The 14,088-nt window shown below is 33.8% G+C and overlaps 1 protein-coding gene across 2 annotated transcripts in view; it reads right to left on the reverse strand.

Annotated features, from left to right (window-relative positions):
* Positions 1-469: 469 nt before the first annotated feature.
* Positions 470-14,088, reverse strand: part of LOC150086624 (syntenin-1-like) — a 70,788-nt gene continuing 57,169 nt past the window's right edge. Inside the window, exons 7-8 of one of the 2 annotated variants that reach the window (XM_090372641.1) lie at positions 6,535-6,656; positions 470-797 (exon numbers count right to left, since the gene is read on the reverse strand). In XM_090372641.1, the coding sequence (XP_090228767.1) occupies positions 743-797; positions 6,535-6,656 (177 nt within the window). In that variant the 3' untranslated portion in view covers positions 470-742. The remainder of the gene's footprint in view (positions 798-6,534; positions 6,657-14,088) is intronic. The other variant, XM_090372640.1, reaches the window with a different exon arrangement.

Raw genomic sequence — 14,088 nt, forward strand, 5'->3', positions numbered from 1 at the left:
TTAAAAAAAAATGACTAAATAATCATTGTGCAGTTATGTCATTATTATAATCCTATAGCTTAAAATAATAAAGCTTAAAAATGTACATACACACACACACAATTAATTATGGAACAAAATAAGTAAAATAAAAATTACAACTTATATTTTATACAATATCAAGTTTAAACTTGGCATTTGTCACCTGATCAGACTTTCTTGACATAACATTCTCCATTATTCAATCATTATATACAACACAATCCACTCTTTCCATTGCTAAGCAAGAGGTGATGTAAAATTTCTGCACACCTAATTTGTAAATCCTTAAGAAATTTAAGTACTAAGGAATGCAAAAAAGTAATTAACTTTACAGAATGAAAATATTCAGAATAAAATAGCACTTTTTTAAAAAACAAGATAACAACCACAACTGACTATTTAAACTGGATATATTGAAATATATCTTTTAAAACTCATGTTACTCGGTTTAAAATACTAAAATGAATATGAAGGTGCCAAGTTGTAAATTTTGTTTTCATTAAGTAATTACTAAAAAAATAAACCTGTTGTCATCCAATTAAGAAGATTGTCCCTACATTATTAATATCTATAAGCTGATTTTCATACAGTCATTAAATTACAATTATTATGAGAAAATCTGTGCATCAAAATTTTTAAACTTTTTTTGTTGTTGAATAGGTTCACTTCTGAAGTTGTAAAACATTTTCCTAGTAACAATCATTGTTTCCAACTGTAACACTTATATGTCAGGAATGGAATGATCCATAGTTTTCTTTACCAAGTAAATGGCCATGCTAAAATAAAAAAAAAAAGAAAGCCATAATATATTTTAAATCCGTTTAGATATATTTAGCAAGTGTATATATATATATAAACTAAAATAAGGGTAAATAAAAGTAAAGTAGTAAAGTACTTTAGTTAAAGTTTACAATTTATATACATACGGATACACAGATGTACATTGTGTACTATAGCATTTTCATATTTGTTCTTATGTTTGATGGGGGCAGGGGGACATGATTCATGTCCTTTCATACAGACATCTCTTTCTTCATGTGTTGAGTGGTCATATGAATCACAGCATGATGAATAGGTACAATTCATATTATACCCACTCATCGTAATAGCAAAAGTTTCTGTAAAAATCTATTTACAGTAACGCAAAATAACAACTCAACTTTGAAAAATGAACTCTTAGTCAGTTGGAGATGAGAGCAAAATAAAATGCATGGAAGAAGTATTGTCACATTCAGCATCAAAAAGAATACACCTAACACTCAGTTAACGTAACAGTGCATTCTTGAAACTGTTATATTAACTGAATGAAACAGCAATGAAATCCAAAACTCGTCAACCAAGCTTCTGTGAATTGAATTGTGCCCAAATGTTGCCTTTTATGTCATTCAACAGGTACCACACTGCCAAGAACAGACTAATAAAGTGAAGTTTTCCCTTCTGATTTGGGGATCAAGGATACAGTGTGTGGATGCATATTTCTGAAACTCTTAATTGCAGGTTAGTTTTTGAAACTAACTGAACATTAATTCCCATATAAACTCATGTAACTTGCAGAGATACATTCCCAAAGATTTGCATTTGAAAATAATGTGATCTATTTTTTTGCGCATATAATTTTCTTCAATCCATATTTTAAAGTCTTTCCATTATGCTACTACACACGGTGGAAATAATTTTCTGACTGCTCAAACCCATATTCACTCTACCTTCTACTGTAGTACTTATTGTTGAGAAACCTAATCCTAACTTTACAGCTGATAGACACCATTCATTCCCTATTTCCAGCTTATCCTATTATTTTCATTTTCTCTTCAAAAGTAATTGCATATTTTCTTTTTCACACCAATTCCAAGAGCACCCAAACTTTTTCTATTTTCACTCATCTCAAACATCATGATAAAAAAAAAAAACAAAAAAAAAAGAAAACACACTTCTACAAGTTAATATTAGAATAAAATTTTGAAAACTAAGAACATATAACTACAACAGCAATACTTGAAACTGCCAAAACAATACTAAAAACAAAACCTTTGTTTCAATTTTACTTTCAGATTTATAAAGCACATTAGCTTTTCATAAATAAACAAATTTTCTATTTGTATTCCAAGATAAAATCACAGGGATCAGAGGAGTATACAATTACAGTGGTTGTTTCAAGCTTACATTATAATGCACCAAATATATGAAACTGCAGACATACATATATCATTGGATGTATATTAAATGATTATTAGGTGTACTGTAAAATAGATTTCAATTTAAACTCTGTATGGACACCATGGCCAGAAAAGAAAAAGTCTGTGAATTCATTGTAACTGTTTTATTGCAGTAGACAAGCTAGTACTACAGTTAACTATGGGGATATATATTTCTTGTGGCAGTGTATGTATGACCTTGATTGCACAATGTGTATATCAGTGTCAGCACAATTATGCCGTGACCTTAGCAAACCCTCTGTGGCATTGCCACTGCACTGACTAACATTTCACTTCAGGGTTGCAACAATGAAATCCAAAACTCATCAACAGTTACACAGTTGAGTAATTTACCAAGCTTCTCTGAACTGAATTGTGCCTAAATGTTGCTTTTTCTGTCACTCAGCAGGTATCACACTCCCAAAAGTGAAGTTTTGAAATTATTTGTGTTATACGGGGGAATTGTAGGGAAACTGTGTTCTACAACACAGTTTCGCTCTAACACAACTGATAAATTGCGGCAATCTTTGCACAACACGGTACTTATATAACAAGGTTTCACTCTAACACAGTATTTTTGAGTTTTGTGCTGGAAAAACCCTGCTATTATGCTCAATGTAATTTTCAACATTTCCATTCCTTTTTGTGAATCCCTGCTGTTGACGCACTAGTTATCGCCTTCATGGTATTTTTCTAAAGCACATTTCTGGAGGTCACTACCATAAAAACAATTTGCAGTTTCCAGTTTATTGGGCTTTTCTGTTAGTGTAATCAGTTATAAACAGGTAGTAAACTCGATCTTATTGCATTTGCTATAGTACCAATAGCTGGAATTCTATGGGTTTTCACATTATTATGGTGAAATGTGTTTCCCCTTCCATGAAATATTCAATCATATAAAAAAAACAAAAATAAATGCTCAGAAACTCATTACTCCGTATCGTGTTTGTTGCAACTTGTACGTGTCGTGTTCTTTTAATTAAATGAATGTATATTATCTGACATATAAGTATCACAATTTTTAAGGTAATACGTTTGTTCAGTTATTACTAAACGAGTTACTACTATTATAAAAATAAAATTAAAATACTAAGTTATTACTACTATAAATATTAAGTTTCTGATAGTTATAAAAAAATTGTTTTTTTTTGTTCGCTTTTGAAATGTAACTCCCTTTTTGTACTGGTTTAGTCCCATATAACATGTTTCACATTACACGAGATTTTGCAGGAACAAAACTACTGTGTTATAAGAGGGTTACCTGTAATATAAATCCTTTAAAATCTGGCACCTCTCAGGGATCAAGAGATATACTTAGTGACTGAGCAATTTTATAAGAGCACATTTCGATAAATATAAAGCACAAACAACTGAATTTACATCTGTTAATGTTTATGAATTTTTTCAGCCAGCAGGATTTGAACTGAGAGTATAAATCCTCACAACAGAACAAATTTGTCTTTGTAATTAAGTTTCCCTACTGCTCACCATGTTCAACAGACAGCTTTAGCCATATTACAAATTTGACAATTGATTTAGTATACCACATGGCAGCTCACATCAAACTTCTTTCACAATTGTTCTACCTGCCTGTTGTCACTAGAGACCAGCTCATCCTGAAACAGGCTGTCACCGCAATCTCACCTTCTAAATAAATGGCCAATTAACCTTTGAGAACCATCTGTTTGAAAGTAGTGCAATACTAGGGAAAACTTGTTGCAAAAGCAAGTGTGTTCTGCTGCGAGAATTAAGACTGTTCTATGATCTACAGTTTAAATCCTACTGGCCACAAAAATGAATTATCTTTTTAATTTTAGATCATCATCTCACCCTGGACAACAAGGTGCTAGCATGGTTAAGGATAATACAGTACATGCAAGCATCTTATAAGAAGAGAAATGTCATCCCCCTTTTTTGCATGGTTTCTTAAAGACAAATGCAGTTGCTGATATGAGTAGTACCAGATTACTTTCATAATATAATATTTCCGGATTGTAAAGTGCTAGATTTTACAGTTTGCCATAATGTCAAATCATGTTCCAGATAGGATTGGAACATCATCATTGTATTTTCCAGACCCTAATTGAGGTAATTACTTCCTGTGGGAATTTTTGAAAGATCATGCATACTGCAGCAGCCTACTTACCATTCAAGAACAGAAATTGAGCTGTCACTTAAGGGTTTCAATATTGAAAATGGTTTTACATTTAAAAAAAAAAAAAAAGTGCTGCTTTTGGTTGGACCATTGACTCAGTGTTCCACAAACACTGCCTATGTGTTTGCAAAACATTCCACGGAAGTTATCTGCATTTTAATATTTTCGTACACTTTAAAAAGGTGTATGAAAATATTGAAATACACATCACTTGACATATCTATACAAATTCTAATTGTGTAATTAAAATGATTTTGTTTCTAGTTATGAACATAAAGATTTGGTGTTCTGCTAATATATGGAACACCATATGTGGTGCTTACTGGAATGAATTTTCTCTGGTAGTTTATACTGATTTTATGTCAATGAGGCTGTGTTTTTGCTAATGTGTTTTTGCTAATCAATGATTGATCCCTTTTAAAATATAATTAATAGTTTTTCTAAGTTGGCAATCCTACTTGTATGCATACATACCACTCAATCCACACAGAATGGTATGTGTGACTGCTGTGCAATGCATGTTCCTAGAAATGAGACTGGTCAACCTGCATTCAGTAGTCCAGCGTCAGTTAACAGCCCAATACAGCTTCTAGAAGCTGACAATGTGCACTAATCAACCTGCTTTTTGTGTGTTAAGTAACCTACGACTATAGGTAATTTAGAATGATACAAAGAAAAATACTTTACTAAACCTTCATTGATCTATTAACCTCACATCTAATCAAAATGTTGAAGTGACACTCTTTTCCCTATGACAAGGAACTTTAATATCTGAAGTAGATTTTACACACACACTTAAATCTGGCATCCTCAGGGATTGAGGTGTGCCATATTTTAACATTTTCTGGATTTTAGAGAGGTGTACCTAGTAGTTGAGCAGTTTTAGAAGAGCACATTTCAATAAATATTAAGCAACAACAGCTGAATTGATTTACATCTCCAAACATTTATAATTATCTTGTCCTTTCATCTTTTTGTGGCCAGCAAGATTTAAACTGTACGAATAATGCAATGGACTGAGTTATATATATATCACATTGCAGTTCACTTCAAATAATTTCTTTACAACAATTTCATCAGGGCACTGTCACTAGAGACTATATCCTATCCAACAAGAGACCAGTTTGTCCTGAACTAGGCTGTTGCAGCAGTCCCATCTTTTAAAGAAATGGTCGATGAACCCTTTGGAGAGGCATTTGCCTGAAAGTATGGCAATACCAGGCCAACTTTGGGCAAATTTGTTCTGAGAATTAAGACCATTACATAACCTACACAGTTTAAATCCTGCTGATCACAAACACAGATTAAAGGATGAGACAGTCCTGCAAGCATCTTATAAAGAAATTGAAAGTTTTTTTTTTAAAGTAGATTCTTAAAGATAAATACAATCATTCATATGAATGTCTTAACTATTTTCTTTAAAATTTATCTGGCACTTTTTTTTTTTGTAAAATGTGCCACATTTTACTATATGCACACGAACGCATGGTACCATGTAAAAATAAAAAAAACAAAAACACACAGGTTTCGGAATTCATCCCATTCCTCTCCATTTAGACCCCTTGCTTTCCTCCTTAATTATTTAAATTTAATTTGTTAGAGATTTCAGATTTCATTTTTTAAATGAAACCTCAAGCAAAACATTAACATTTTAGCACATATCTATTATTGTATAATAATAACGTCTAAATAACAATGTTTTATTACTTGAACATTAAATTTCATCAGTATGCAGAATATCCTTTGTTATACCAGTGCTACATCTGTTTAAGCAAGTTCAGGAGCAGTATTTCGAGATGCATCTCCCACCCCAAAGCACGATATATATTATATATATGCAGGTATATTTTCTCATTTATTACTTAAAGTTTAAGTTTACAAAATTTAGTAGTTGTAGGTGTCCCAGAATATCACAGCACTTGGAGGCTCCAAAATCCCAGACCACCCCAGGCCACCTCAACTACTCTAAATGCAAACTGGTTAATGTCCATGTAATATTTATAAACACATACATACATTGTAAACCAGAAGTTATAGCACTGCAGTTATGGGAAGTTATTCTTTGCATAAACTTACACTTCCAGAAATGCATTAAATGTTATTTAATATAGTAAAAGACACTTTTAAAATGTTATAATTAGAAACTTATACTGCAACACTTACCATTTCACCATATGATCAAAAACAAACGAAGGCATAATTGTCACTGTTATTATATTTCCACCTCCTTCAATAATTCTTGTAATGTCCTTATCTTTCATTCCTACAACGTTTTGCCCATTTACCTAATGTAAATTTAAATATCAGGTCACCTAATCATGCTCTCAAATTTTAAAAATCTTAATATTATGATTTCATGAAATTCAAAATTAAAGACTATGAACCTTAGAAACATGAAATCTGCATAGGAACTGTAGGATGGTGTTTACCTCGGTATTATTTTTTAACACAAAATTCTTTGATTTATCTGTAAAAAATGTTCAGGTAAATTTTGTGCCCATTGAAAAAGGCAAGCTACAAGAAGCACCCTTAATGTAATTAACTGTTTTTCTCTCTCAAAAGCTTCAAATTAATTTTCTCAGAATTTTTTTAGCATAATCTGTATTGTATATAAAAGTGGGTATCATTAATTAAATTAATTTGCTTGGAATATTTTTTTTATATTAGTGTCAAAATTATAAGTGAAAGAAGCTTTAAATCAACTGATTAAATCATCTAACTTGGCAACACTTCTCTAGTACTACAAAATTGCTAAGGTAAGCAAGAGAAAGTTTTAAATCGGTGTGCACAGAAAATGAATGCCAGTGGAGTGTCATCATCAGGCACCGCTGCCACACTGCTAACAGAAGAAAAACAGCTCACTGAGTTTCAAGATAATTCTGGCAAGTAGAAACACTAGCCTGCAACATTTCCAGGAGAATGAGAAAAGGAAGGATTTAGGGAGATTAAGAAAAGCAGTTCTTTTCTTAATCTCCCTAAACCCTTCCTTTTCTACAAAAAGAACCATCACAGGAAGTCACAGAACAAAAAGAAAAAAAAGCCATGAAATTACCCCTTATTTTTCCAATGAGCTTCCATTGATTCCACACAGATTGAGGAACTGTTGCATCCACAGAAAAATCACATTTCAAAATAAGTGTTATGTTATCAATAAACAAATACAGGCATACCTCGGTTAACGTTACCTCTGATAACGAAGCTTCGATATAACGAAGTCCGCAATTTCAAGCACCATTTAACATAAAAAATATTCCAGTTTAATCACCTGAAATCTAAACAAACTGAAGAAATTACGGAAACCTTTGGGGCTTCTCATGGTTGGTTTGAGAAATTTAAAAAACGGGCCAGGATTCATAGTGTAAAATTAACAGGAGAAGTTTCCAGAAAAACTAAAGGAAATAATTGAACATCAAAAATTTCCACCAAATTTGGTGTTCAATGTTGACGAAAGCGGTTTGTTCTGGAAACGGCTACCAACAAAAAGCTTCATTTCTATTGAAGAAAAATCAGCTGCTGGGTTCAAAGCAGCCAAAGACCATTTAACGTTACTCTTTGGATCAAATGCCTCTGGCGATTATAAATTAAAATTGTTATTAGTTTACCATTCAGAAAATCCGAGGGCATTAAAAGGTAACATAAAAATGAATTTACCTGTAATATGGAAAGCAAATAGAAAAGCGTGGGTTACCAAGGAGTTATTTACTGATTGGTTTGTTAACCACTTTTGTCCTGAAGTAAAACGGTATTGTCAAAAAAAAACAACTTTGAAGAAAAAGCTCTTTTGTTGTTAGCCAATGCTCCGGGACATCCTACTGATCTTAACACGTTGGACACATGCATTCCTGTCAAAGTTGTGTTTCTTCCAGCAAACACAACTTCCCTAATTCAACCATTGGATCAGGGAGTAATAGCATCATTTAAAGCTTATTATCTGCGTCGAACATTAAGCAGTTTAACTGAACTAGAGGATAAAGAGGAAATGACAGTTAAAACTTTTTGGAAAAACTACAGCATTAAAAACGCAATTGAAAACATTGATAGTTCTTGGAAAGAAGTCACTAAGAAATGCTTACATGGAGTTTGGCGCAAAATATGGCCATAAGTTGTACTAGAAGAAGAAAATAACATCCAAGAAATTAGAAATGAAGTTATCCAGATGGCTCAATCAATAGGTTTCGAAAATGTCGATGAAGAGGATGTTAGAAATTTATTGAATGCAGAAGATTTAGAAAACCTTGTTAGCAATGAAGACAAAGATAATGAAGACGAAGTTAAAGAAGTTCCTGCTGAAAAAGTGTTAACAACCAAAGGTTTAAAAAGGCTTAAATGACATTGAGAACGTTTTAAATTTTTTTAGTGAAAATGATCCTGATTTAGGAAGAAGTTTTATTGTTAAGCGATCAGTGTTAAATGCAATAACTCCGTATAGGCAATTGTTAAATGAAAGAGAAAAAAAGCATAAGCAATCAACTTTAGACTCATATTTTAAAATGTGATATCACTTTATATGTAAGTTGACTGTTTATTTAATAAAACTTTTCTTTGTTCGAAAAAAAAGCTTTTCATTTTCTTTACGTAGGAACGTATCCCTATTCTGGCCATAGTATTTTTACCTCTGAAAACGAAGTTTCGCTTAACGAAGTAATTTCGTGGAACGCATCCTATTCGTTATTCGAGGTATGCCTGTACACAACTGATAACAAATAAATAGAATATATTATTTCAGCAAAAAACATACACAATACAAAACTTTAATGAAATATAGCATATAAATAATGGGCATCTAAAAGATTTCTCCAGTTGTAAAATTGCACTGGTGGCCATCAGATTAACTATTGTTTAAAATTAAACTCACAAAACAATTTACAGTATTACATTCAGTAAACATCTGATATATCCAATGGAAATTACCATGAATAATTCTTTTATGATCACTTCTATGAAGCAAGCTTATGCTTATCTAATTCTTCCTTCAATTTATTCAAACTACCCACTTCCACAACATGAGATGGGAATTTGGTCCAACACTCAATTACTCTCTGCCTGAAAGAAAATTACACAGCACATCCATCCTCCAACCACTATCTCTATTTATATTTATGCCCCCTTATGTCTGTTTTCTGAGCAAGAGTAAGGACACCAATATTTATGAGGGCATCCTTACTTTTGCTCTTGTTGGCACATCATTCAGTATCTCAATCAGATATCCCCAATTGCCTAGTTTTCAATTTGTAGAAATCAAGCATTTCTTGATAAGCCTACCCTTTTGTTCCCTTCACTAATCTTATTGCTCCTCTGTGCATCTATTCAAACAGATCCACATCTTTCCTAAAATGCAGCTTCCAGACCTATATGCAGTATTCAAGATGTGGCCTGGCCACTGGTTTATACAATGATATAATCACCTCTTTATCCCTCCTGCCAAAATTACTGTATATCATAAAAAAAAAAAAAAAAAAATTTGACTGTTCTAGCAGCCGGTCTGAAATGCTCGTAGGACACTGCATAATTAACCCAAGGTCTTTTTCATTCTCCACTACCCTCAGTTTGGCACCACATAGTTGGTATGTATTCTGGAATTACTGCTACCCATATGCAGCACTGTACATTTGTCAACAGCCACTTGCTCAGCCTATCTGCCTAATTTTTCCAGACCTTGTTGCAGTAACATAGCCCAGTTACTATCATTAAACATCAAGACAACCTTCGCTACTGAGAGCAAAGTGGAGGAGAAATTGTTGAAGTTAAACGTAAGGAACCTGGGGTAGATGGGATCTATCCAGTTATATTCAAGGAGGTAGCAAAGGAAGTAAACAAACCCTTAGACCATCCTTGAACTTGGGGGAAGTCCCCACAGACTGGAGATTTGCAAATGTATCTCCAATTCACAAAGGGTGAATCAAGTAATTACAGACCTGTTAGTCTGACTTCTGTTCCAGTAAAGATAATGGAGTCACTGGTTAGAGAAGCATTGCAGGATCATTTAGACAAGACCGCAATAATAATTCAGACACAGCATGGGTTTGTCAAGGGGAAGTCTTGTCTGACCAATTTAATTCGATACTATGATGAGTCACAAAGGAAATGGATGCAAAAAATAATTTTGATATCATATACTTCGATTTCAGGAAAGCTTTTGATACTGTTGCACATGGAAGACTGCTGTACAAATTGGAGCAGTATGGCATTAAGGGCAAGTTGCTACAATGGATAAAAGGATGATTGAGTGGGAGAAGACAGTGATAATCAATGGGTACTGCTCTACATGGACTAATGTTATTAGTGGTGTCCCTCAGGGTTTGGTGTTGAGCCCATCGTTGTTTTTTATATATTTATCAATGATATTGATGAAGGCATATCAAGCTTAATGTCTAAGTTTGCAGATGATATAAAGATTGGCAGGGTTGTTAATAACAGTAATGACAGTATGCTGCTGCAACAGGATCTGGAAATGTTGGGTAGATGGGCTGAGAAGTGGCAACTGAAGTTTAACATTGACAAAGGTAAAGTACTGCATATGGGAAGCAGTAACCCCAGATTAATGTATCAACCGTGTGGTACTACAATGACTGTGGTAGAGAATGAAAAGGACCTGGGGGTAATTGTGCAGTCAGATATGAAGTTTTCTGAGCAGTGCAGACAGGCTGCCAGAGGGTCTTGACAATGATATACAGGAATTTTGCAAGCAGGGATAAGGAGGTGATTATCCCCTTGTGTAAGACAATGGTCAGGCCACACCTAGAGTACTGTGTACAGGACTGGAAGCCTCATTTTAGGAAGGATGTAGAGTTGCTAGAACGAGTACAGAGAAGGGTAACAAGCCTGGTGAAGGGAACAAAGGAGTGCTCTTATGAAGAAAGGCTTAATGTTGTTGTTGTTATTTGTTTTTTAGGAGCATTAGCAACTAAGGCTATATTGCTCTGGGGATATGCGGTGGTCATTCCCTCACTTTTTCACATCCTCTGTATTTGGTGGTCACAGGCTCGAACTCCGGTCTAATCAAGAAGCACGTACTAATGTTATTAGTGGTGTTGCTCCTGCCCACCTGGCTACGGAGGCGCCGAAGAAAGGCTTAAGTTCTGCAAATTACAGCTTCTAGAGACTAGGCACCTGCGAGGTGATCTGATTGAGGTGTATAAGGCCTTGAATGTATTGAGCAGGCTCAATGCTGATGGGATTCTTTCTCTTACTCAGATTACAAACCTGAGGGGACATAGATTGAAACTAAGGAAAGACAACTGTAGGATAGATGTGCAGAAGTTTGCCTTTAGTCAGTGGGTAGTTGATTGCTGGAACAAACTTCCATCTGTTGTTGTGGAAGTTGATAGCTTAAATATAATCAAGGCAGAACTAGAAAAACATTTGGAATGAATGGATTGGTGAAATGGGAAGGGGGTGTTTTTTTTTTTTTTTTTTTTTTTTGGCTGATGCTGTATAAGCTTACTTTCTTGCATCATGTGCCTCTACTAATGCTAATTATATATGAAAATTTAGATGTTTATGCTTTATCAATATCATTAATATTGATAAATAAATCATAAATATTGTCCAGCACTGATCCTTGGAGGACTCCACTAATAACATTAGTCCAAAAAGAGCAGTGCCCATTGATAACCAGTCATATCCCACTCAACTATCCCTCTACTCACAGCATTAACTTATCCCTAATGCAACACTGCTCCAATTTGTACAGCAGCTTTTCATATGGAACAGTATCAAAACCTTTTCTAAAATGTGATGCCATAATTATTTTCTGCATCCACTTCCTTTGTTACTGTATCACAGTAACCCAATCAGATTGGTTAGACAAGAACACCCCTGAACAAATCCACGTGGTGATTGCCCTACAACTTCATTTCTGCCCGGATGATCCTGCAGTACTGCTTTAACCAGTAACTCCATTATTTTCTCTGGAACAGAAGTCAAACTAACAAGCCTGTAATTACTCATGTTGCCCTTTGATCTCTCTTGGTGAACTGGGGATACATCTTCACATCTCCAGTCCACAGCCCCTGAATCCAAGGATGCTTTCATAATTATGGCTAAAGATTTGTTTATCCCTTCTGCTGCCTCACTCAATATGATTGGTTAGACCCCATAGGCAGGTTCCTTATTTACACTTTTATCTTCAACAATTTCCTTTCCACTTTCCTCTCAGTTACCACAAAATCATTTAACTCCCTATTAGCATTTGATACAATTCCAGAATCCCCATCCCTAAAAAGCAGCTCATATATGAATGAATGTAGGTCTAAATTATCTATTCAGTTTTTCAGCAATCCAAACAGAATCATAAACCATTCATTGGACCAATGCAATTAATCCCTGTCTTTCAGTGTTTATATAAGTAAAGAAGTCTTTGCATTCTGTGCCAGAGACCTCTCATAATCTTGCTTAGCTTGCCTAGCCTCCCTCCCCCAAGTTATTTGATTCAAGACTAGTTTATACTACTGTAGGTTTATCCCTGATAATTTATATGCATCCTGTGTATTTTTCTTCTCTTCCACTAGTCCCACCAGTTTGTTTGAAATCTCTTTAGATCTAAGTCTTGAATGATATCTCTTAGGTGCATAAAAAGCTTCGTAGCATCTACAATTATTTACTTCAATGTTTCCTCATTTAGAATCTAGTTTTAAATAGAATTTAAAAACTGCCTGAGACAAATTTAGTCACCTTTATGAAAGCAAAATCTTTCCTCCTTTACCTTTGACAGTAGTTATATAGTTAAGTAGATCACATATCAATACAATGTGATCACTGCCACATAGTAGTTCCTTTATCTGGAGATTCTTAATGCATAAAGAGAATGGTTTAGGCTTTAGATAATATTTCTTCAAAAGCAATAAAAGCTTCTCATCTTTTCCTTGAATTAGGCAATAATTTGTATAAAATTTTTATTCTATTTAAGAGACATTTAAAAAATATATATATATACACACACATAGTAAACCCTCGCTAATCCAAAGTATTTGGGGGGGAAGAGGTCATCCGGATCAGTGATGCAAAAGATAGCCCTAAAAGACAAGAAAACTTAGAACACAAATAAATGGAAAATTTAATATGTAAGTAGTGCTGATGGGGGAGAAAAAAAAAAAAAAAAAAAAAAAAAAAACCCACTGTAGAGCCTTTATTTAAAAACTATAAAAAGACAATACATTTATCTATCAAGATAAATGGATAAATGTATTGCCTTTTTATACATTTATCAGGTGGCACTGATGTAGCACACCACCGAACTAGATCGTTCAGGAATACCACTTAAATACAGCTTCTTCCAGCAACACTTCTCTTGGCTTTTTTTAATGTCTGTCTATTTGATATACTGCTTTTATCACTTCCCACATCAAATTTTAAAGGAAACTTCTTTATAGATTCCTTTTGTTTATTAATATATGACACAGCCTGTTGGCCAATACCAAATTCTTCAGCAATTATTTTTTCCAGGAATGCCATTTTCAAGTTGTTCTATTACTTTGAGTTCGTTAATGATAGTTAAAGTAAAATGTTTTCTTTTTATTTCACTTTTTAATTCTTTAGAACCCATAATTATATAAAATGTTAATTTATGCATATACGTATAAGGAAGTGTGCAAATGAAGCGATATAAGCAATAACATCCTTCAGAGTCAACAACGATACTGAACAACGTGCAAGACAATGTAATGTATTGTTCTGTCTCTCTCTGTGCAGTCAATCAGCACGCAGTGAGAGTTACTA

The sequence above is a fragment of the Mastigoproctus giganteus genome, chromosome 4 (assembly GCF_048544385.1).
Source record: "Mastigoproctus giganteus isolate SK-2022 chromosome 4, ASM4854438v1, whole genome shotgun sequence".
NCBI classification, from domain to species: Eukaryota; Metazoa; Arthropoda; class Arachnida; order Uropygi; family Thelyphonidae; genus Mastigoproctus; species Mastigoproctus giganteus.